Genomic DNA, 24,040 nt, shown 5'->3' with positions numbered 1-24,040 from the left:
CTTGTTGACACTCCAAAACCTATTGCTACGACCTACTTGAAACAATAGTCCATAGTCTTCCTGGGTAGGTGGTAGGAATTGGAACTGTGCCATAGACTTAGAACTGGAACCTGGAGGACTGTGTTCCTCATCTGGACCTCATGGCTGTCTCAATAGTCTCATGAAGCCTCCTTTACTTCATTGTCTCCTTTCTTTCATTCTTACTGATCTAAAAGAGCTGGACAACTGAAATCAAGTCCATGAGTTTGACTCCCTTCTTGTTGTTATCCTTGGTGTTGATTTCTTCTCAGAGCACCACGAGTGCGGTTTGTTGTTAAGAGAAATGCTATGCATTTGTTGAGCTATATACTATACATGTAAATGTGTTGTTTGTTTTCTAGAATATTTTTGATGTTGGACTAATGAAGACATCTTTGGAACGAAAGCATTATTGTCGTAATACAAAAACCATGGAAGTGGATCAGTGATCCACACTCGTGTGATGAGTAACCTTGTCTGAAAAGACTTGTGTTAGCTTTAGCTCAGAGGGCTAACACAGTCTTGTGGACAGCAGGACACCCGGGATTCATCCACCTTAATCAATTGTGTTGACCCAAAGAGAATAAAGACTGCACTATGCAGAAATCACTCCGCCATTTCGTGGTTACTAAAATCGAATAGTTTGCCTAATTTCAGTCTGTGCCAAAACAAGCATGTCTAGTGTAGAGAATCATTGTAGCATCTAAATATATTTACCTTTAGCTGGTGTAAAAATATTTAAGTAAAAGACGCAAAAAACTAAACTTCAGAACGGAACGCATAGAAATAGTGCACATAGAACATATCTACTGCTTCTTTGCTTTGAATGATAATGACCGATCGATAACTCCCGTTTCTATGTGAATTTGGTCGGGTCACCCAAAAAGTTACATATTGCAGCTTTAAGACTTTACCTGGTTGAACAACATAGTGTCTCCGAGCATTTTGTATTATTCAATATTTAAATCAGAGACACTCACATTTAGTGTCATATGTTATGTTTCGTATGGTAGGTATTCATTTGAGGATGCCCATCATCCATTTCGTATGATATGTTACAAATTACAATTTGTATAATATGATACGAATTTGAAAAATGTATGATACAGTATGTTACGAATTCCAATTTGTTGAGGCTAACGTTAGCTAGGTGGGTTTGGAGGCTAACATTAGCTAGTTGGCAAACGTTAGTTATGCTAGGGGTTAAGGTTAGCAGGTTAAAGGGTTGGGTTTAGCTAAAAGAGTTTGAGTTCGGGTTAGCTAAAAAGTGTAAGGTTAGGGGAAGGGTTAGCTAACATGCTAAGTAGTTGCAAAGTAGCTAAAAAGTAGTAAGTAGTTAAAGTAAATAATTAGCTAAAATTGTCTGTGATCAGATTTGATACTGTTTGCATTATACGCCCACCTGTCCCCCCTGTCCTTTTACTTTTTGCCTTAAGTAAACATCTGTCTTTTGTAACCATACCAAACGTAACATATACTAATGCCACTGTCTCGGATTTACATTTACTTTGTTACGTCTAGTCTATTAGACCAGGCTGTGTTGAAATGAAAACCAGCTCACACAGTTAGTCTACAAGTCCAAGTCTAAGACCAGCTATTGAATAGCTAACCAATCAAATAAAGCTTTCAAGAGTTGAAAGTGAAAACTTGTCTGTAAATAAACTGTAAATATTGATTCAAATTTCAATAAATGACAGAACTGTTTTGATTCAAATCGTGTTTTTTTTTGTGACAGCAGCCGTAGTGTTATTCCATGGTTTACTGTCTGCTATCTGGTCATTACAATGAAGTTATTTATCTTCTCTCTGAGCCATAATGACTGTGAAAACAGAGCTGATTACACATGTGGCAGGGCTTCAGTTTCTGTCACTGTCCCAATGCAGACAGACAGACTGACAGTATTTCATTATCACACAAGATGGCTGGCAGTATAGGGCCAACGTAGCATTGGCCACGTTTAGCTTGCGTAGCATCTAGGATAGGGCTATTTTCTCTAAAACCACATGAGAAGCGCTGGAGATGCTGATTTAGGGCCTGGTTTGGGTCGTTTGTGTTTGCGTGCAAGTGTACGTGCGTGTGTGCCATTGAGAACCAGAGGCCCACCAGGAGAGGAGGGTATTTTCTGTTGTCTGTGAAAACAGGAAGTTATGACTAGCCTGCACATGGTTTACATCAGATGCCTTCAGCTCAGCTGCTTCTAGAGAACATAAGAATAGAGAATGTGTAGATTTAGAGGGTAATGTATTGGAGAACATTGGCACTAAACTATGATGCCACCGAGTGAAGGATGTATTACTTGTATTACATGTATTGCACACAAACAAATACCCACACTGCATTTCCTGTAGTGTTCTAGTTCACTGCTGGTGACACAGGGCAGCAAGTTCTCACCTGGAAACTACCAGAAACTTCTCAGTCAGAAATGCTGAAACTGGAATATCTTCACCTGCTGTTTAGACAGGCTTGAATTACACCTGAGGTGAAACAGAACCTGTATGGAAGTGTGAGACTCCATTCTTATGTAGGGACCTGGGATTTTACTAACCATACATGTGACATTAGGTTTTCACAGTCCAGTCACATGGTCAGGATAAAACATGGTGGCCCACTAATAGGAGGAGCCTCCGGCTGGCTATCTCTCTTGACTAACTCCTTCCACGTCTCTACTTATCACAGAATAATGTTACTATTCAGATACACATTTTGTAAGAAAGAGTTTCTCTAAGGCACAGTAATGAATTAGACACAACTCTCCCCTGATGAAAGAATGGTTTATCTGGGGCCTATCAATAGACCATTAACAATTTGGAGACATGACACACACGCACACGCACACACACACACACACACACACACACACACACACACACACACACACACACACACACACACACACACACATATATATACGCTTGCATGCGCACACACACGCACACACACACAAGAGTCTCGACACACAGCGTCCTCTAGCACATCCGTTTCTGTGAGTGGACAGAAAGACAGACTGGTTGAAGAGGGGATTTCTGAAGTCTCCCAAGAGGATATCAGTTTTCTATCAGAAACACAGAGATGGAAAAGATCCGGTAAGACCAATCCCTATGGTTCTACTGTAAATATATGTAAAACCAATCCCTATGGTTCTACTGTAATTAGATGTAAGACTAATCCCTATGGTTCTACTGTAAATATATGTAAGACTAATCCCTATGGTTCTACTGTAAATATATGTCAAACCAATCCCTATGGTTCTACTGTAAATATATGTAAAACTAATCCCTATGGTTCTACTGTAAATATATGTAAGACCAATCCCTATGGTTCTACTGTAATTAGATGTAAGACTAATCTCTATGGTTCTACTGTAAATAGATGTAAGACCAATCCCTATGGTTCTACTGTAAATATATGTAAGACCAATCCCTATGGTTCTACTGTAATTAGATGTAAGACCAATCCCTATGGTTCTACTGTAAATATATGTAAGACTAATCCCTATGGTTCTACTGTAAATATATGTAAGACTAATCCCTATGGTTCTACTGTAATTAGATGTAAGACTAATCCCTATGGTTCTACTGTAAATAGATTTAAGACTAATCCCTAAGGTTCTACTGTAAATAGATGTAAGACCAATCCCTATGGTTCTACTGCAAATAGATGTAAGACCAATCCCTATGGTTCTACTGTAAATAGATGTAAGACCAATCCCTATGGTTCTACTGTAAATAGATGTAAGACCAATCCCTATGGTTCTACTGTAAATAGATGTAAAACCAATCCCTATGGTTCTACTGTAAATAGATGTAAGACCAATCCCTATGGTTCTACTGTAAATAGATGTAAGACCAATCCCTATGGTTCTACTGTAAATAGATGTAAAATCAATCTCTGTGGTTCTACTGTAAATAGATGTAAGACCAATCCCTATGGATCTACTGTAAATAGATGTAAAATCAATCTCTATGGTTCTACTGTAAATAGATGTAAGACCAATCCCTATGGATCTACTGTAAATAGATGTAAGACTAATCCCTATGGATCTACTGTAAATAGATGTAAGACCAATCCCTATGGATCTACTGTAAATAGATGTAAGACCAATCCCTATAGATCTACTGTAAATAGATGTAAGACTAATCCCTATGGTTCTACTGTAAATAGATGTAAGACCAATCCCTATGGATCTACTGTAAATAGATGTAAGACCAATCCCTATGGATCTACTGTAAATAGATGTAAGACTAATCCCTATGGTTCTACTGTAAATAGATGTAAGACTAATCCCTATGGTTCTACTGTAAATAGATGTAAGACTAATCCCTATGGTTCTACTGTAAATAGATGTAAGACTAATCCCTATGGTTGTACTGTAAATAGATGTAAGACCAATCCCTATGGATCTACTGTAAATAGATGTAAGACTAATCCCTATGGTTCTACTGTAAATAGATGTAAGACTAATCCCTATGGTTCTACTGTAAATAGATGTAAGACTAATCCCTATGGTTCTACTGTAAATAGATGTAAGACCATCAAAGAGAAAATAACTGCGATTCAAAACGTATGCTGTTAATATTAATGTAATGAATTGTGTTGTCCGAGTCAATATCAACAACAAATGTCAAACAGCTTATTTGTTTATCATATTGGCTCTCTCTTCTTCAAGCTCCCTGATCACTAAGCACTGGTCGTCTGATGTTCGTCTGGATGGGAAGACTGCGATCGTGACGGGAGCTAACACTGGCATTGGCAAGGAGACCGCCATGGACCTGGCCAAGAGAGGTGGACCATACAATCTTACATTCTATTGCTTCCCTTGTCTCCCTTATAGTCCATGCATATATTGTTCTTTTTTTACCGCTCCTCTTTACTTACTTGTACTTTTATCTCTTATTCTTATCCGTATTTTTTAAACTGCACTGTCGGTTAGGGGCTCATAAGTAAACATTTCCCTGTAAGGTTGTATTATATATTACCTGTTGTATTCGCCGCATGTGACTAATAGCATTTGATTTGATATATGCGCCCCCGTGGAAATCGAATTAGCACAATAAAAACATCCCCATAACAATCGGTCTGTTTAAGCTAGATGCATGGGCTGCATCTCAATCCGCCACATCCTCCGATGTCGGCCTTCCGTATCTGCGGTGAAAGGTGGCAGAGCTACAGCGCTGTTTGTCAGACCAGGAGACGGAAACGGAAACGTCTGTAGCTTCCAAACTCTTATGACCCCTCAATGGAAAGATGAGACTGTTTTGCTCTACGACCCCCACAACCCCCACAATCGCCACGGGACTGAAGTCGGGTACTGCCGAATTGCCAACCTCTGTCTGTACACACTAATATGATCTCTCTATGGAAAGAGACTTTCGGGGTATATTATTAATGAGAGAGGTAGGAACCAGTGGGGGTGCATTGCAGTGTATGCTGGGAGTTTTACAGGCTCCTGAAGTGTCAGAAATGTGCTAGACATCATGGACAGTATGGGAGTTTGATACTTTTTGAAAGTGTGAAGATAATTGAATAAAAAAGGGGTTCTCTTGCTCTAGGTGCACGCGTCATCCTGGCCTGCAGGGACATGGAGAAGGCGGAGCTTGCGGTCAGTGACATCGTCAGGGAAATGGGAGGGGCCAAGGTGGAAGCCAGGAAGCTTGACCTCGCTGACACCAAGTCCATCTGTGAATTTGCTGAAAACATCTACAACAGTGGGTTAAAACACACACACACAACACCATATACTGTAAAACATATTCAACACCATACTGTCAGGGCTCCAATACAGAGGTGTTCTGACTCTTTTTGTCCCCCAGCGGAGAAGGTGCTTCACTTCCTGATCAACAATGCAGGTGTGGCCACCTGTCCTTACAGCACCACTGTAGATGGATACGAGATGCAGCTTGGAGTCAACCATCTGGGTACGAGACAGAACGGCTGGTTTATTATCAAGACTGCAAGCAACACTTTTTTCCATTGCCACATAAAGAGAATATATTATCATTGATTGATTGCCATTGATTGAAACCTATCCTTATGAACTATTTCCTATTTCCTTTTTCCAGGTCACTTCTTTCTGACTTTCCTCCTATTGGATCTGCTGAAGCACTCCGCCCCCTCCCGTGTCATCACTGTGTCGTCATCGACCCACGCCATGGGCAGGATCCACTTTGAGGACCTGAACAGTGAGAAGGAATACCACCCTGTCAAGGCCTACGTCCAGAGCAAACTGGCTAATATACTGTTCACTAGAGAGCTGGCCAAGAGGACCGCGGGTGGGTATGGGTGTGTGTTTCCATGCATGTAGCATCCTGTAGAGAATGGATCTAAGCGTACACCAGTGTGAGTGTCTCGTGTCTTAACCACCATCCCTCTGTGGTTGAAATAGAGCAAAGAGGCCCTGGGTACTTGAACAATATGTGTGTGTGTGTGTGTGTGTGTGTGTGTGTGTGTGTGTGTGTGTGTGTGTGTGTGTGTGTGTGTGTGTGTGTGTGTGTGTGTGTGTTAACAGTTCTAGGTGTGACAGCCTATGCAGTCCACCCGGGGGTAGTGAACACTGATCTGATGCGTCACACAAAGCGCCCCCTACAGCTCATGTTTAAGAAGTTCAGCTACTTCCTCAAGACGCCAGCAGAAGGAGCCTACACCACTCTGTACTGCATCGTGACCCCTGATTCTGAACTCACCTCTGGGGGTTACTATAGGTCAGTGACCTTTCACCTCTCATCCCTGACCCTGAACACTAATATGTACAGTACTTGATTACCCATGAAATAAGGGTGTAAAATAAAATAATTCTCTCTCTCTCTCAGTGGGTGTGCACAGGCAGTGTGTGCCAGGGCTGGTAGTGATGAAGGCACCGCTCTCAAACTCTGGGCTGTTAGCTGTCATCTACTGGGCATCTGCTGGAGATGAACAGACACCCAATATTAATGCTATCTTTACACCAAATTGCTTCTTTCTGTCACGTCAAATACTGAGAAAATATTGCTATCATAAGTCCTACTATGTCAAATGCTAAATGTGAAGAGGGAGACAGACAGGTGATGTATGATGTGGCTGATGGTGAGCGTAGGTGGAAGTGGTACAGATAGGTGATAGAATGTGTAGAGTTAGTGTTGCAGTCAGTAAACTATCTGAGAGTGACTGGACAAGGAAAGCTATATGTCAAATATTCAGTTTAACTAAATCATGTAATTCTCTTCTGTTTTTACACCTTTGATTCCTGTGCTTTCTGGAGAAAGTAAAATGCTATCAAATGCTATAATAACATTTTGCATTTTCTTGTTGGGAGTAATTTAGGTTTTCTGACTATTATTTAGACCAGCAATAGCTTTCTCTACATTAATTATCTATTAGAACACGACTAAAATGGTCTGACAAGTATCACTAAAATTGGCCTATGGGGACATCTAGTGGTCAAAGCTTCAAACCACAAGACGACGTCTTAAAATGAGCGCTCGATCTGCACATTGACATAGTGTAACAGAAGATGACGATGATGTAACCAACTGAACCTCGGATTATAAAAAGGAAAGGTTGTGAGTTTTCTACAGGATACTCTGTTGACCTCGTCCCACAAACAATGTTAGTCACTCAGGATGTGTGGGACTATTTTTTCCCCCAGAAAATGTAAGTTATTAAGTTTAAGTTATTATATTATTCTAACTAGGACATATTTGTAAATGTTTGTTCTCTGACTGGCAAAGTGTGCCAAACGTGTAGTAATGTCAACTGCCATAATCAGCCAATTCGTTTGGTGTCCTTTTATATTAAAGGGAAAAGGAACACACATTGTGGGCTAGGCCTTTACAAAACCTGAATTGGCTACCGGTAGGTTATCCGAATTGTTAAACTGAAAGTATCCGATCAATGAATTGATCAAATAAAAGGAAATAAATGCATTGAATTGATCTCACTCCACTCCTGGGGAAATTGGTCAAAAGAGGACCCCTGAGCAGTCAATAGTTCGAGACAGTAATTCAATAAAGTCGTGCTGAGCATATTGTAAGATCTCACAACATCTGGAGAATAAGTTAAAATGTCAAAAGATATTTTCTTAATTCATTCATTTACTCGCTGTTCAAACAGACAACCAAAACCAGTTCTTGATTAACCACTACTATATTATTATGGTAATAAAATTTTAAAAAATCGCAGCACAACGACGGGCTGGAACGCACCCATAGTGTGACAGATGTCGGGTGGGCGGGCTGCAACGCGGAGGAATGTATCCATTGATACAACCTAGAGTTGAGAGGAAACTTGTTTAGATGAACTTGGGGTATTGAGGAGAAAGATTGGTCACTGGGAAAGGAATGCATTCAATCAGGTAGGTCAATGACTATTTATATTGGGGAAAACAAAGATGCTATGGTGGCAGTCATTTTCTCTTTCGGTGTACAGAACTATTTTTCTTCTTCAAATTCGAACTGTTATTACTGTTGTAATTATGAAACATTGAACAAATTGTTACCACTATGGTGTATTGACATTAAATTGCAATTAGACTAGTGCTCTCCAACCCTGTTAATGGAGCGATACCGTCCTGTAGGTTCTCACCAACCCTATTCTAGCACACCTAATTCTAATAACTAGCTGGTTGATACATTGAACCAGGTCAGTTACAACTGGGGTTGGAGTGAAAATGTACAGGAGGGTATCTCTCCAGGAACAGGGTTGGAGACCTCTGGGCTAGTTTATCATGTCACAGTTTCTCAATCGCTTTGGCTAATTTCTTTGAAACAGTCTTAACGTTCTCTAAACTAAGTGCAATTGTCACAACTGTTTTATGGGACATCACAACTATTGCATATCTGCAAAATGTGGTAACTCACCCAAAACATTTCATTCATGCTTCAAAACCGAATTGTGTCAGTAAATTGGCCAATGCCACCAAAATGAAAAGTTTTGTCATCGTGTGAGCCGTACTGGTCAAAATGTCTCGTAACCAACCCCTGCAACGATGGCCTGTGATGTCCTCCCAAGCAGCATTCATGGCATCTAACAGAGACATCTGATCTTGTGCCCGATAGTCATATACTTTCCACCTTCATGCTGAACAAAACTATCGTATTCAGGAATGTGGAGTATGGTGAAAGAAAAGCCATTGACATCCTTTCATGTGCAGCAAACCATTCCCTAACAATGTTGGTTTGGTGGAAGCTGACATTATTCCACACAATTACATCATTTGGCAAATCTGGTCTAACCTAACCTCTTTGGTGTTCTGGAATTAGGTCTCTGTAAAGTGTATTTAGGAAAGACAGGAGAAGTTGGGTGTTATAGGGCCCAATGTGAGGAATGTGTGCTCACACCATTCTCAGAAATGGCAGCACACATTGTAATACTGCCCACACGTTGGCCTGGTGTGCCATTTGTGGCTCTGCATCCAATGAGGTTGTTGCCACGCCTCCTGCCTTTAGCCAGATTGAACCCAGCCTCTCCACAAAAACAAGAATGTGGGTCATTTCGTGTCCTTCCAGCTCCATTATTCTCTGTATAGTAACACAGAAACAAATAATAAAGTCAGCCTATTATAGAATCAGACAGTTTAGTAAAGTAGAAATGTTTTCTTATGGGCATCTCCAACTTCAAGAAGTATATACAGGCATCATTGAAGTACAGTATACCATCTACACACCGATGTTTTACCTGGACATACTGGTACCACAGCTCCTTCACTCTGTCACTATTCCTCTCAAATGGCACCTTGTACAGTTGTTTCTTAGTCATTTTTTAATAAAACATTTTATCTGTCTGTAGTGGAAATGCTGACCAATGATATTTGCAAAGATAGTCATCATTTATGATTGCACTTTGGATCTCTTAGCCTGATGGAATTGTTGGCTATGACCATTTTGCAAATTTCTTGTTCTTGTTGACGGCTGAATACTGCTGCTCTGCTACCAGCATGAGGTCGTTGTGCAGTCCTATATATGACATGTAGAGGTCGTTGTGCAGTCCTATATATGACATGTAGAGCTGCTCTGCTACCAGCATGAGGTCGTTGTGCAGTCCTATATATGACATGTAGAGGTCGTTGTGCAGTCCTATATATGACATGTAGAGCTGCTCTGCTACCAGCATGAGGTCGTTGTGCAGTCCTATATATGACATGTAGAGCTGCTCTGCTACCAGCATGAGGTCGTTGTGCAGTCCTATATATGACATGTAGAGCTGCTCTGCTACCAGCATGAGGTCGTTGTGCAGTCCTATATATGACATGTAGAGGTCGTTGTGCAGTCCTATATATGACATGTAGAGCTGCTCTGCTACCAGCATGAGGTCGTTGTGCAGTCCTATATATGACATGTAGAGGTCGTTGTGCAGTCCTATATATGACATGTAGAGCTGCTCTGCTACCAGCATGAGATCGTTGTGCAGTCCTATAAATGACATGTAGAGCTGCTCTGCTACCAGCATGAGGTCGTTGTGCAGTCCTATATATGACATGTAGAGCTGCTCTGCTACCAGCATGAGGTCGTTGTGCAGTCCTATATATGACATGTAGAGCTGCTCTGCTACCAGCATGAGGTCGTTGTGCAGTCCTATATATGACATGTAGAGGTCGTTGTGCAGTCCTATATATGACATGTAGAGCTGCTCTGCTACCAGCATGAGGTCGTTGTGCAGTCCTATATATGACATGTAGAGCTGCTCTGCTACCAGCATGAGGTCGTTGTGCAGTCCTATATATGACATGTAGAGCTGCTCTGCTACCAGCATGAGGTCGTTGTGCAGTCCTATATATGACATGTAGAGGTCGTTGTGCAGTCCTATATATGACATGTAGAGCTGCTCTGCTACCAGCATGAGGTCGTTGTGCAGTCCTATATATGACATGTAGAGGTCGTTGTGCAGTCCTATATATGACATGTAGAGCTGCTCTGCTACCAGCATGAGATCGTTGTGCAGTCCTATAAATGACATGTAGAGCTGCTCTGCTACCAGCATGAGGTCGTTGTGCAGTCCTATATATGACATGTAGAGCTGCTCTGCTACCAGCATGAGGTCGTTGTGCAGTCCTATATATGACATGTAGAGCTGCTCTGCCACCAGCATGAGGTCGTTGTGCAGTCCTATATATGACATGTAGAGCTGCTCTGCTACCAGCATGAGGTCGTTGTGCAGTCCTATATATGACATGTAGAGCTGCTCTGCTACCAGCATGAGATCGTTGTGCAGTCCTATATATGACATGTAGAGCTGCTCTGCTACCAGCATGAGGTCGTTGTGCAGTCCTATATATGACATGTAGAGCTGCTCTGCTACCAGCATGAGGTCGTTGTGCAGTCCTATATATGACATGTAGAGCTGCTCTGCCACCAGCATGAGGTCGTTGTGCAGTCCTATATATGACATGTAGAGCTGCTCTGCCACCAGCATGAGGTCGTTGTGCAGTCCTATATATGACATGTAGAGGTCGTTGTGCAGTCCTATATATGACATGTAGAGCTGCTCTGCTACCAGCATGAGGTCGTTGTGCAGTCCTATATATGACATGTAGAGCTGCTCTGCTACCAGTATGAGGTCGTTGTGCAGTCCTATATATGACATGTAGAGGTCGTTGTGCAGTCCTATATATGACATGTATAGCTGCTCTGCTACCAGCATGAGGTCGTTGTGCAGTCCTATAAATGACATGTAGAGGTCGTTGTGCAGTCCTATATATGACATGTAGAGCTGCTCTGCTACCAGCATGAGGTCGTTGTGCAGTCCTATATATGACATGTAGAGGTCGTTGTGCAGTCCTATATATGACATGTAGAGGTCGTTGTGCAGTCCTATATATGACATGTAGAGCTGCTCTGCTACCAGCATGAGGTCGTTGTGCAGTCCTATATATGACATGTAGAGGTCGTTGTGCAGTCCTATATATGACATGTAGAGGTCGTTGTGCAGTCCTATATATGACATGTAGAGCTGCTCTGCTACCAGCATGAGGTCGTTGTGCAGTCCTATATATGACATGTAGAGCTGCTCTGCTACCAGCATGAGGTCGTTGTGCAGTCCTATATATGACATGTAGAGGTCGTTGTGCAGTCCTATATATGACATGTAGAGGTCGTTGTGCAGTCCTATATATGACATGTAGAGCTGCTCTGCTACCAGCATGAGGTCGTTGTGCAGTCCTATATATGACATGTAGAGGTCGTTGTGCAGTCCTATATATGACATGTAGAGGTCGTTGTGCAGTCCTATATATGACATGTAGAGCTGCTCTGCTACCAGCATGAGGTCGTTGTGCAGTCCTATAAATGACATGTAGAGGTCGTTGTGCAGTCCTATATATGACATGTAGAGCTGCTCTGCTACCAGCATGAGGTCGTTGTGCAGTCCTATATATGACATGTAGAGCTGCTCTGCTACCAGCATGAGGTCGTTGTGCAGTCCTATATATGACATGTTGAGCTGCTCTGCTACCAGCATGAGGTCGTTGTGCAGTCCTATATATGACATGTAGAGCTGCTCTGCTACCAGCATGAGGTCGTTGTGCAGTCCTATATATGACATGTTGAGCTGCTCTGCTACCAGCATGAGGTCGTTGTGCAGTCCTATATATGACATGTAGGATTCACAAATAGACCATGTTACAGATAGTATATTGTATTCAAATTGTGCTGTACTACTGTATATATACATATCTTACAGTACATTGTGATTTTCAGACTTGCATTTACTTTTACAATAGTTGTGAATTAAACGCTGTAGCAAAAGTAGAGAAAGTACATATTTACCTGTTTTCCCTATGGAAAACATCTCCGCACCGCCCTGGACCTGTTTACATTAGGCTGTACTCTCTGACCAGCCTCTTCCATTGTAACACCATGGTTTATAACACTGTGGACCTGTTTACATTAGGCTGTACTCTCTGACCAGCCTCTTCCATTGTAACACCATGGTTTATAACACTGTGGACCTGTTTACATTAGGCTGAACTCTCTGACCAGCCTCTTCCATTGTCAGACCATGGTTTATAACACTGTGGACCTGTTTACATTAGGCTGTACTCTCTGACCAGCCTCTTCCATTGTCAGACCATGGTTTACAACACTGTGGACCTGCTTACATTAGGCTGAACTCTCTGACCAGCCTCTTCCATTGTCAGACCATGGTTTATAACACTGTGGACCTGTTTACATTAGGCTGAACTCTCTGACCAGCCTCTTCCATTGTCAGACCATGGTTTATAACACTGTGGACCTGTTTACATTAGGTTGAACTCTCTGACCAGCCTCTTCCATTGTCAGACCGTGGTTTATAACACTGTGGACCTGTTTACATTAGGCTGTACTCTCCGACCATCCTTCTTCCATTGTCAGACCGTGGTTTATGACATGGTCCACAATTGTGGCTCTGATTTCATCAGGTACTCTTATTCTTTGCCTTCTACCTCTTCCTCTATTATGTCTTCCCCTAACACCCCCACCAACCACTCTTACACATCTTCTTATTTCTCCTCCACGAGCATGTAGCTGCTGTTCAGGGTTGTGACGTTCCTCCATGTTCATAAATGGTAGTGATTGTGCTGTGGGCAAGGTCCATATACAGTGCCTTGCGAAAGTATTCGGCCCCCTTGAACTTTGCGACCTTTTGCCACATTTCAGGCTTCAAACATAAAGAAATAAAACTGTATTTTTTTGTGAAGAATCAACAACAAGTGGGACACAATCATGAAGTGGAGCGACATTTATTGGATATTTCAAACTTTTTTAACAAATCAAAAACTGAAAAATTGGGCGTGCAAAATTATTCAGCCCCTTTACTTTCAGTGCAGCAAACTCTCTCCAGAAGTTCAGTGAGGATCTCTGAATGATCCAATGTTGACCTAAATGACTAATGATGATGAATACAATCCACCTGTGTGTAATCAAGTCTCCGTATAAATGCACCTGCACTGTGATAGTCTCAGAGGTCCGTTAAAAGCGCAGAGAGCATCATGAAGAACAAGGAACACACCAGGCAGGTCCGAGATACTGTTGTGAAGAAGTTTAAAGCCGGATTTGGATACAAAAAGATTTCCCAAGCTTTAAACATCCCAAGGAGCACTGTGCAAGCGATAATATTGAAATGGAAGGAGTATCAGACCACTGCAAATCTACCAAGACCTGGCCGTCCCTCTAAACTTTCAGCTCATACAAGGAGAAGACTGATCAGAGATGCAGCCAAGAGGCCCATGATCACTCTGGATGAACTGCAGAGATCTACAGCTGAGGTGGGAGACTCTGTCCATAGGACAACAATCAGTCGTATATTGCACAAATCTGGCCTTTATGGAAGAGTGGCAAGAAGAAAGCCATTTCTTAAAGATATCAATAAAAAGTGTCGTTTAAAGTTTGCCACAAGCCACCTGGGAGACACACCAAACATGTGGAAGAAGGGGCTCTGGTCAGATGAAACCAAAATGGAACTTTTTGGCAACAATGCAAAACGTTATGTTTGGCGTAAAAGCAACACAGCTCATCACACTGAACACACCATCCCCACTGTCAAACATGGTGGTGGCAGCATCATGGTTTGGGCCTGCTTTTCTTCAGCAGGGACAGGGAAGATGGTTAAAATTGATGGGAAGATGGATGGAGTCAAATACAGGACCATTCTGGAAGAAAACCTGATGGAGTCTGCAAAAGACCTGAGACTGGGACGGAGATTTGTCTTCCAACAAGACAATGATCCAAAACATAAAGCAAAATCTACAATGAAATGGTTCAAAAATAAACATATCCAGGTGTTAGAATGGCCAAGTCAAAGTCCAGACCTGAATCCAATCGAGAATCTGTGGAAAGAACTGAAAACTGCTGTTCACAAATGCTCTCCATCCAACCTCACTGAGCTCGAGCTGTTTTGCAAGGAGGAATGGGAAAAAAATTCAGTCTCTCGATGTGCAAAACTGATAGAGACATACCCCAAGCGACTTACAGCTGTAATCGCAGCAAAAGGTGGCGCTACAAAGTATTAACTTAAGGGGGCTGAATAATTTTGCACGCCCAATTTTTCAGTTTTTGATTTGTTAAAAAAGTTTGAAATATCCAATAAATGTCGTTCCACTTCATGATTGTGTCCCACTTGTTGTTGATTCTTCACAAAAAAATACAGTTTTATATCTTTATGTTTGAAGCCTGAAATGTGGCAAAAGGTCGCAAAGTTCAAGGGGGCCGAATACTTTCGCAAGGCACTGTATATGCTTCCAAACTTGATTGGTTGATTGTGATTCCTATTTCATTACTATGTCAGCTGGCAGGTCATTTGCCAGTTTAGCAGACATCACAAACATTCCATGTCATAGATATATATGGAATATACATGTATGTCTGACAGATTTTGCTCATTGAATGGATCATTTTGCATGTGATGGCTCACGATGAAAGAATGTTGTGAAGAGTGACAATTTCACTGAGAATCAGCTCATCAGTTTTGATCAGCCATGTGCATGTAGCTATTGTGCAAATTGTAGACAATTGTGTTTACTCTTTTGCACACAAGTGCCAAAACACGTACAATTTGCTTTAATTAATAAGAAAGTCAAATCTGGTGTGAACAAGAAACTAATTGTTCAGAGATTTGAAAATATTGTTTTGAAAAATAAAAAAATTCTAATTTGAGAATTGAGCCAAAGCGATTGAGAAAAACTGTAAAGTAAATTAAAACAAACATATTTCTACTTCATAACAAATTTTATTATTGATTTTTACTAAAACAATCTATTATTTATCCAGGTTTGGTAGCCGATTTACTGAATTAATATTTAATCTAGTCGTATGCTCCATAGAAGATCATAACCTTTTTCACTTTTTCACATTTGCAGTTAATCATAAGCCGAACGATTTACATTTCATAATTTGGTTCAGCACTTCAGCTAGTATTCTTACTAGTAGCTAGTTATTTAACTGTCTTGCTGACATCTAAATTAAGTTGACATTCTGATTATCTGCTCTGTGTGTCAGTGATGTGGTGTTTGTGTGTGTGTCACAGGAGGTTGGTGGCACCTTTATTGGGGAGGACAGGCTTGTGGTAAGGACTGGAGCGTAATCAGTGGAATGGTATCACATGGTTTCCAGGTGTTTGATGCCATTCCATTTGCTCCGTTCCACCATTATTATGAGCCGCCCTCCCCTCAGCAGCCTCCACTGGTGTGTGTGTGTAATATGTGTATTGTATGTTGTTGTGTTATGTTGTAATATTACTACATTTCCTGTCTCTGTAATAAGCTGTCTTACCACATCCTCCAAACGATTTCAACTGTTTGTTCAACTGTGTTCAACCGTGTTGATTGACTGTGTTGATTGTGTATTTGACTCTCTCTTGCTGTGTGTATCTGACTCTGTCAGGAACTTCTTCTGTGGCCGCTGGTCATGTGACGTGCGTCTGGACGGTCAGACTGTCATCATCACAGGAGCTAACACTGGAATCGGCAAAGAGACAGCCAGGGACCTGGCCAAGAGAGGTAGAGAACACACACACACACACACACACACACACACACACACACACACACACACACACACACACACACACACACAATTTTGTGTTGCTATCCTTGTGGGAACCAAATAATTGATTCCCATCTAAAATCATTTTTTTCCTAACCCCTAACCCTAACCTTGAGCCTAAACTTAACCCCAAACCCTATATCTAACCCTAAACCTAACCCCTAAGCCTAAAATAGCAACATTTTTTGTGAGGACAGCCAAAATGTCCCGCCTTGCACGAATTGTCCTTGTTTTACTATCCTTGTGAGGACTTCTGGTACCCAAGGAGAGTTAAACAAAAACACACACAAGTCGAAGTCTACATCCTTCACCAGTGATTGGTAGTACTCCTAGTAGGAGTGGGGACTATGGACAGGATTCTTCAATTAAGTATTTGTTGTCCTTCAACGAGAGATGACTAGTTTTTATTCAAATGCTTTCACTTGAGAAATTCTGTTAGTTAGATGTAAAATTGTGTGACCAAGACCTCATTGGCAAAAACTTCCAAATTAATTACAGATTCATTGATTTTTCTTAGCCTTCCTCAAAATAGTCAGAATGAATCTATGTTGTTACTATGCTGTCTCAAGAGGGACAAAATATATATTTTTCTAAACCGAGTGTATGGGCGCCTTTTAGCCTAATGATATTCTAAGTAGCAGTCATTAAGGATCCAGGAGAGGTGGAGACAGAGAGGGCATTGTCAGAGTAGACCACTAAACATCCGTCCTATGCATGCGATGGAACGCACACGCACGCACGCACGCACACAAACACATGCACGCACACACACACACGCATGCACACACACACATACACACAGAGGGAGATGAAAGCTGGTTCTATGTACGTGGTCTGATTTGTTCCGTTGGCTGCACTTGAAAAGCTCTGTGTGGCACCAACTTCCTCTTACAAAACACAACTGTGTGTTTGTGTGTGAGTGGGAATGTGTGTGTGTGTGTATTGAAAGCATCGGGGGTCTGTTAAAAGACTATCAGAATGACGTTTCACTCATTCACAACTGAGGTTAGAGCTGGGAACGAAAGATTCATAACCGTCTGTCATTTTATTTCCTAAAGTAATTTGTTATATAAGGAAATATTGATCATACTTTACGATGTCAAGTAAGCTAGAGGAAATAGATGAAAGAGAGTGGTTATATTAAAATATCAATATAATTGTATTACCAATACTATTTTATTTAATATGTCTAGACAGGCTGGGCCAAGACAAAGCCTTGCGTGCATCACACTCTGTTTCTTGGCTTACTGGAAAACAGTCTTTAACTTAAAGATCTGAAACTAGAATCCTCAAGTTACCTTCCTCTGTCCGTCAACTCACATTCATGTAGTTCAAAATGTATATTTTAATTTAACTCAATGAAAATTGCTGTGATGGTAAAATAAACTAGAATAACTAAATGTGTTAATTATGTACTATAAACAACAGCTAGATAATAAAAGAAAATGTTTGCAATGTCCAATGAAAACACACACACACACACACACACACACACACACACACACACACACTACTTACCCATGTGGAACAAATAAAGGGCGTCAAATAAACGCTGTCAGCATGAAATCACCCTGGATCATCACTGTGTGTGTGATTGGCTCAACTCACTCTAACTTCCCTCTTAATTGTTTGTTTATCGTTTGTGTTTTAATTATGATTGGTTGCTCTGCCAGGGAATTTGGGAAACCATTTTGATCCCCACATCGGAGCGGAGAGAGGGGAACAAAGGCACTTTGATAGCTTCCAGACGGAACACTCCCATGGAATAATGACGGTCTTCTATTCCATAATTACTGGGCCACCACAGCTATTGTGTGTGTGTGTGTGTGTCTCCCCTCATAGGCCCTCTCAGCAGGGCTGGGCTCATTAAAATAGGATGAGCAGTCCATTGTTTGCCAAGGGAAGATGAGAAACACAGTTTATACTGTTGCCTGTTTCTTTACTGACAAACACTGTGAAATGAACAGTTGGATATTCTGTAAACAGATATTAAGCTTGTGTTTTTAGAGATTTCTATGATATTTTGTTAAGCTGTTGAGAACGATCCATTCTATGATGTTCAGGGATTTTAAACACAAATGAACATCTTTCACGTTTGTCCTCCCGTGCGCTAGTAACCTTATGACCTACCTCTGTGTAACCTCTGACTTCTTTGAACCCCCTCTCAGGTGCTCGCATCATCATGGCGTGTAGAGACATGGAGAAGGCGGAGGGCGCCAGGAAAGAGATCACAGAAGATTGTGGAAATGAAAACATTGTCGTTCACAAACTGGATCTGTCTGACACCAAGTCTATCAGAGAGTTCGCTGAGCTGGTTAACAAGGGTAGATAACCTTCAGGGTATAGGAATGGATGGATGGATAGATAGATGGAGGGAGGGAAAGCTTTTGCAGTGACAGTTTTTCTGGTGTTTGCAGAGGAGAAGCAAGTCAATATCCTGATCAACAACGCTGGCATCATGATGTGTCCCTACTCTAAGACCAAGGACGGCTTTGAGATGCAGTTTGGAGTCAACCACCTGGGTAAGATAAATCAATCAATGAACTTGTATTCATGTAGCCCCTTTCATAATGCATTTGCCATAAAATGCTGAGGTGTAACCAAAGCTTAAACCCTTCCCCAAAGTAAGTCAAGCCGATAGTGGAACGGGAAAATCCCCTGGGCCATAGACGATTCAAGGTTCCACTAGTTATTAAGATATATACAGTTGAAGTCAGAAGTTTACATACATAAAGGTTGAAGTCATTCAAACTCATTTTTAAACCACTCCACAAATTTCTTGTTAACAAACTATACTTTTGGCAAGTCGATTAGGACATCTACTTTGTGCATGACACAAGTCATTTTTCCAAGACAGATTATTTCACTTAGAATTCACTGTATCAATTCAAGTGTCAGAAGTTTACATACACTAAGTTGACTGAGCCTTTAAACAGCTTAGAAAATTCCAGAAAATGTCATGGTTTTACAAGCTTCTGATAGGCTAATTTACATAAATTGAGTCAATTGGCGGTGTACCTGTGAATGTATTTCAAGGCCTACCTTTAAACTCAGTGCCTCTGCTTGACATCATGCGAAAATCAAAAGAAATCAGCCAAGACCTCAGAAAAAAAATTGTAGACCTCCACATGTCTGGTTCATCCTTGGGAGCAATTTCCAAACTCCTGAAGGTACCACGTTCATTTGTACAAACAATAGTACGCAAGTATAAACACCATGGGACCACGCAGCAGTCATACCGCTCAGGAAGGAGACAAGTTCTGTCTCCTAGAGATTAACATACTTTGGTGTGAAATGTGCAAATCAATCCCAGAACAACAGCAAAGGACCTTGTGAAGATGCTGGAGGAAACAGGTACAAAAGTATCTATATCCACAGTAAAAGGAGTCCTACCTCGACATAACCTGAAAGGCCGCTCAGCAAGGAAGAAGCCACTGCCCAAAAACTGCCATAAAAAGCCAGACTACGGTTTGCAACTGCACATGGGGACAAATATTATACTTTTTGGAGAAATGTCCTCTCGTCTGATGAAACAAAAATAGAACTCTTTGGCCATAATGGCCATCATTATGTTTGGAGGAAAAAGGGGGAGGCTTGCAAGCCAAAGAACACCATCCCAACTGTGAAGCACAGGGGTGGCAGCATCATGTTGTGGGGGTGCTTTGCTGCAGGAGGGACGGGTGCACTTCACACAATATAGATGGCATCACGAGGAACAAAAATTATGTGGATATATTGAAGCAACATTTCAAGACATCAGTCAGGAAGTTAAAGCTTGGTCGCAAATAGTTCTTCCAAATGGACAATGACCCCAAGCATACTTCCACAGTTGTGGCAAAATGCCTTATTGACAACAAAGTCAAGGTATTGCAGTGGCCAGCACAAAGCCCTGACCTCAATCCGATAGAACATTTGTGGGCAGAAGTGAAAAAGTGTGTGCGAGCAAGGAGGCCTACAAACCTGATTCAGTTTCATCAGCTTTGTCAGGAGAAATGGGCCAAAATTCAAAACTTATTGTGGAAGGCTACCCAAAACATTTGACCCAAGTTCAACAATTTAAAGGCAATGCTACCAAATACTAATTGAGTGTATGTAAATTTTTGACCCACTGGGAATGCGATGAAAGAAATAAAAGCAGAAATAAATCCTTCTCTACTATTATTCTGACATTATTCTGACACTCTTAAAATAAAGTGGTGATCCTAACTGACCTAAGACAGGGAATGTTTACTAGGATTAAATGTCAGGAATTGTGAAACAGAGTTTAAATGTATTTGCCTAAGGTGTATGTAAACTTCCGACTTCAACTGTATATACTAGGCCAACTTGGTGCGTTTGCGTTATCAGATTATCGAGATTAAATCAGTGCAGGCATGTTCTTAAACAGGCTAAAATGGTAAATCAGCATATTAGCCCCTATTTCCTTCCTAAATGTAGAACTAATTAGCGGCTGGCTTACGTCGATGTAGTAATTGCTCTCTGTCTTAACCTTAGCTCCGGCAGTAAGGCTATTAGCCAGTCAGGGATTAGGGCGGAAATTCAATCTGATTTGGATAGAAGTGAGTCTGACTTTTGCTGAAGTACAGTTTCTTTTAAAAACGGTTAGAATTCTCGCCATACTTCCTGGGTCCGTAAAGATACACACACTGTTGAACTATTCATACTGAAGAGAACATAATTTAACGACAGTTCATTACCAGTTTTACAGATAACAAAACATTCTTATGCACACACACACACACACACACTAACAACATGCAAATTTGCCAGAAATAACGCACACACACAGCTCATTGACCCTTCCCTGACCTGTCCCTAACCCCTGACTTCCTGCAGGTCACTTCCTGTTGACCTACCTGTTGGTGGACCTGATCAAGTGCTCGGCGCCAGCCCGCATCGTTAACGTGTCGTCAGTGGCTCACACCTGGACCAGCATGAGACTGGATGACATCAACAGTGAGAAGAGCTACGACCAGGTCAAGGCCTATGGACAGAGCAAACTGGCCAATGTCCTCTGCACACGTTCACTGGCAAAACGACTGCAGGGTAAGAGCTGCCCTCAACAGGCATAGCCAAACTGGTCTAGAACTGAATGTTTCTTGGAGAGAATTGGAGTTGACTCAAAATATTTCCTCTTCTTCACAATCTCCGCAAGATGTTTTATGCAGTCACCTCTGTGTGTGTGTGTGTGTGTGTGTGTGTGTGTGTGTGTGTGTGTGTGTGTGTGTGTGTGTGTGTGTGTGTGTGTGTGTGTGTATTAATAACAGGATACTGTACTGTCTCACACATATACATCGTCCTGTTAAGATCCTCAAATAGACCATGTCATGTTTTCTCTCCAAAGCACCCTCCGGGAACTCTGAAAAGGACTTTGTTCATTTAGGCCACTGCATGTTAGTTTCTCCAACTTTAAGACTCTCAAACCTTCTGTTAGCTATTCAGAATTAGAGGATCTATGGATAATCCTGTGTACCTACAAACCTAAGATTGATCAAATATCTCACCCTGTAACTGTGGCTAGAAGCAACTTGTTCCTACTAGTCATCATGACATGACTGAGCGTCCAGCTTGTGTGTGTTGTGTGCAGGCACCGGTGTGAGTGTGTTCTCCCTCCACCCGGGTGTGGTCCAGTCAGACCTATGGAGACACCTGAACAATCGTGTCCAGGTAGCGGTCAAGGTGTTCCGGCCATTCACTAAGTCCTCTGTCGAGGGAGCTCAGACCTCCATATACTGTGCTGTGGAGCCAGGACTGGAGAAGGAGAGTGGAGGATACTACAGGTACACGCATACTGTTTGATATTGTGAAAGGGTAACTCAGTGGTACACAGCGTTAATCAGGTAAGTTATTGTACATCTGCTCATTGACACTCATTGTGTTTGTGTGTGAACAGCGACTGTGCGCCTGCAAGGTGTTCCAGGACAGCTTCGGATGACGACTTGGCCCAGAAACTGTGGGAGCTGAGCTGCAAGATGCTGGCCATCACCTGGGAGTGAACACAAGACACTAGGCTGCATCTCAAATGGCCCCCTAGTCCTCATGTAGTGCACTGAATACATTGTGGATATAGTGCACGACGTGGCTTTGGCCAACAGTAGTGCACTGTATAGGCAAAAATGCTATTTGCCCAGATTTTTTTTTTACAGTTATTCTATTCTCACTATGTAGATTGCAATATGTTTAAAGCATTACTACTACAGTTGAAGTTTACATACACTCAGATTGGAGTCATTAAAACTTGTTTTTCAACCACTAAACAAATTTCTTGTTAACACAGTATAGTTTTGGCAAGTCGGTTAGGACATCTACTTTGTGCGTGACACAAGTAAATTTTACAGCAATTGTTTACAGATTATTTCACTTGTAATTAACTGTATCACAATTCCAGTGGGTCAGAAGTTTACATACACTAAAATGACTCGGCCTTTAAACAGCTTAAAAAATTCCAGAAAATGTCATGGCTTTAGAAGCTTCTGATAGGCTAATTGACATCATTTGAGTCAATTGGAGGTGTACCTGTGGATATATTTCAAGGCCTACCTTCAAACTCAGTGCCTCTTTGCTTGACATCATATGAAAATCAAAAGAAATCAGCCAAGACCTCAGAATAGAAATTGTAGACCTCCACAAGTCTGGTTCATCCTTGGGAGCAATTTCCAAACGCCTGAAGGTACCACGTTCATCTGTACAAACAATAGTACGCAAGTATAAACACAATGGAACCATGCAACCATCATACTGCTCAGCAAGGAGACGCGTTCTGTCTCCTAGAGATGAACGTACTTTGGTGCGAAAGGTGCAAATCAATCCCAGAACAACAGCAAATGATCTTGTGAAGATGCTGGAGGAAACAGGTACAAAATTATCTATATCCACAGTAAAATGAGTCCTATATTGACATAACCTGAAAGGCCACTCAGAAAGGAAGAAGCCACTGCCCCAAAACCGCCATAAAAAAGCCAGACTACGGTTTGCAACTGCACAAGGGGACAAAGATCATACTTTTTGGAGAAATGTCCTCTGGTCTGATGGGAAAAAAATAGAACTGTTTGGCCATAATGACCATCGTTATGCTTGGAGGAATAAGGGGGAGACTTGCAAGCTGAAGAATACCATCCCAACCGTGAAGCACGGTGGTGGCAGCATCATTTTGTAGGGGTGCATTGCTGCAGGAGGGACTGGTGCACTTCACACAATAGATGGAATCATGAGGCATGAAAATTATGTGGATATATTGAAGCAATATCTCAAGACATCAGTCAGGAAGTTAGAGCTTGGTCGCAAATGGGTCTTCCAAATGGACAATGACCCCAAGCATACTTCCACAGTTGTGGAAAAATGCCTTAATGACAACCAAGTCAAGGTATTGGAGTGGCCATCACAAAGCCCTGACCTCAATCCGATAGAAAATTTGTGGGCAGAACTGAAAAAGTGTGTGCGAGCAAGGAGGCCTACAAACCTGACTGAGTTACAACAGCTTTGTCAGGAGGAATGGGCCAAAATTCACCCAACTTACTGTGGGAAGCTTGTGGAAG

At 41.6% G+C, this 24,040-nt stretch overlaps 3 protein-coding genes across 4 annotated transcripts in view; all 3 read left to right on the top strand.

The window, feature by feature from the left end:
• tnfrsf11a (tumor necrosis factor receptor superfamily, member 11a, NFKB activator) overlaps nucleotides 1-1,722 on the top strand; it is a 21,338-nt gene extending 19,616 nt beyond the window's left edge. For both annotated transcript variants that reach the window (XM_021620403.2, XM_021620404.2), the window contains exon 9: nucleotides 1-1,722. This exon is cut by the window's left edge and continues 373 nt beyond it. The gene's annotated coding sequence lies outside the window, so the exon portion shown is untranslated.
• Nucleotides 1,723-2,971: 1,249 nt separating this feature from the next.
• si:dkey-73n8.3 (uncharacterized protein LOC100150965 homolog) lies at nucleotides 2,972-7,282 on the top strand. The gene is made up of 7 exons (XM_021620402.2): nucleotides 2,972-3,101; nucleotides 4,685-4,800; nucleotides 5,568-5,723; nucleotides 5,829-5,933; nucleotides 6,078-6,287; nucleotides 6,524-6,716; nucleotides 6,825-7,282. The coding sequence occupies exons 1-7, from the start codon at nucleotides 3,088-3,090 to the stop codon at nucleotides 6,925-6,927; spliced, it is 897 nt and encodes a 298-aa protein (XP_021476077.1). The 5' UTR covers nucleotides 2,972-3,087; the 3' UTR covers nucleotides 6,928-7,282.
• A 941-nt stretch (nucleotides 7,283-8,223) lies between these two features.
• zgc:112332 (uncharacterized protein LOC553712 homolog) lies at nucleotides 8,224-22,826 on the top strand. The gene is made up of 7 exons (XM_021620401.2): nucleotides 8,224-8,344; nucleotides 16,344-16,459; nucleotides 18,674-18,829; nucleotides 18,923-19,027; nucleotides 21,342-21,551; nucleotides 22,093-22,285; nucleotides 22,399-22,826. Exons 1-7 carry the CDS (start codon nucleotides 8,331-8,333, stop codon nucleotides 22,499-22,501), a joined length of 897 nt encoding a protein of 298 aa, XP_021476076.1. The 5' UTR covers nucleotides 8,224-8,330; the 3' UTR covers nucleotides 22,502-22,826.
• Nucleotides 22,827-24,040: the final 1,214 nt, after the last annotated feature.

Source organism: Oncorhynchus mykiss, chromosome 11 (assembly GCF_013265735.2).
Source record: "Oncorhynchus mykiss isolate Arlee chromosome 11, USDA_OmykA_1.1, whole genome shotgun sequence".
Taxonomy (NCBI): Eukaryota; Metazoa; Chordata; class Actinopteri; order Salmoniformes; family Salmonidae; genus Oncorhynchus; species Oncorhynchus mykiss.
This window is presented reverse-complemented; position numbering and strand designations above follow the sequence as displayed.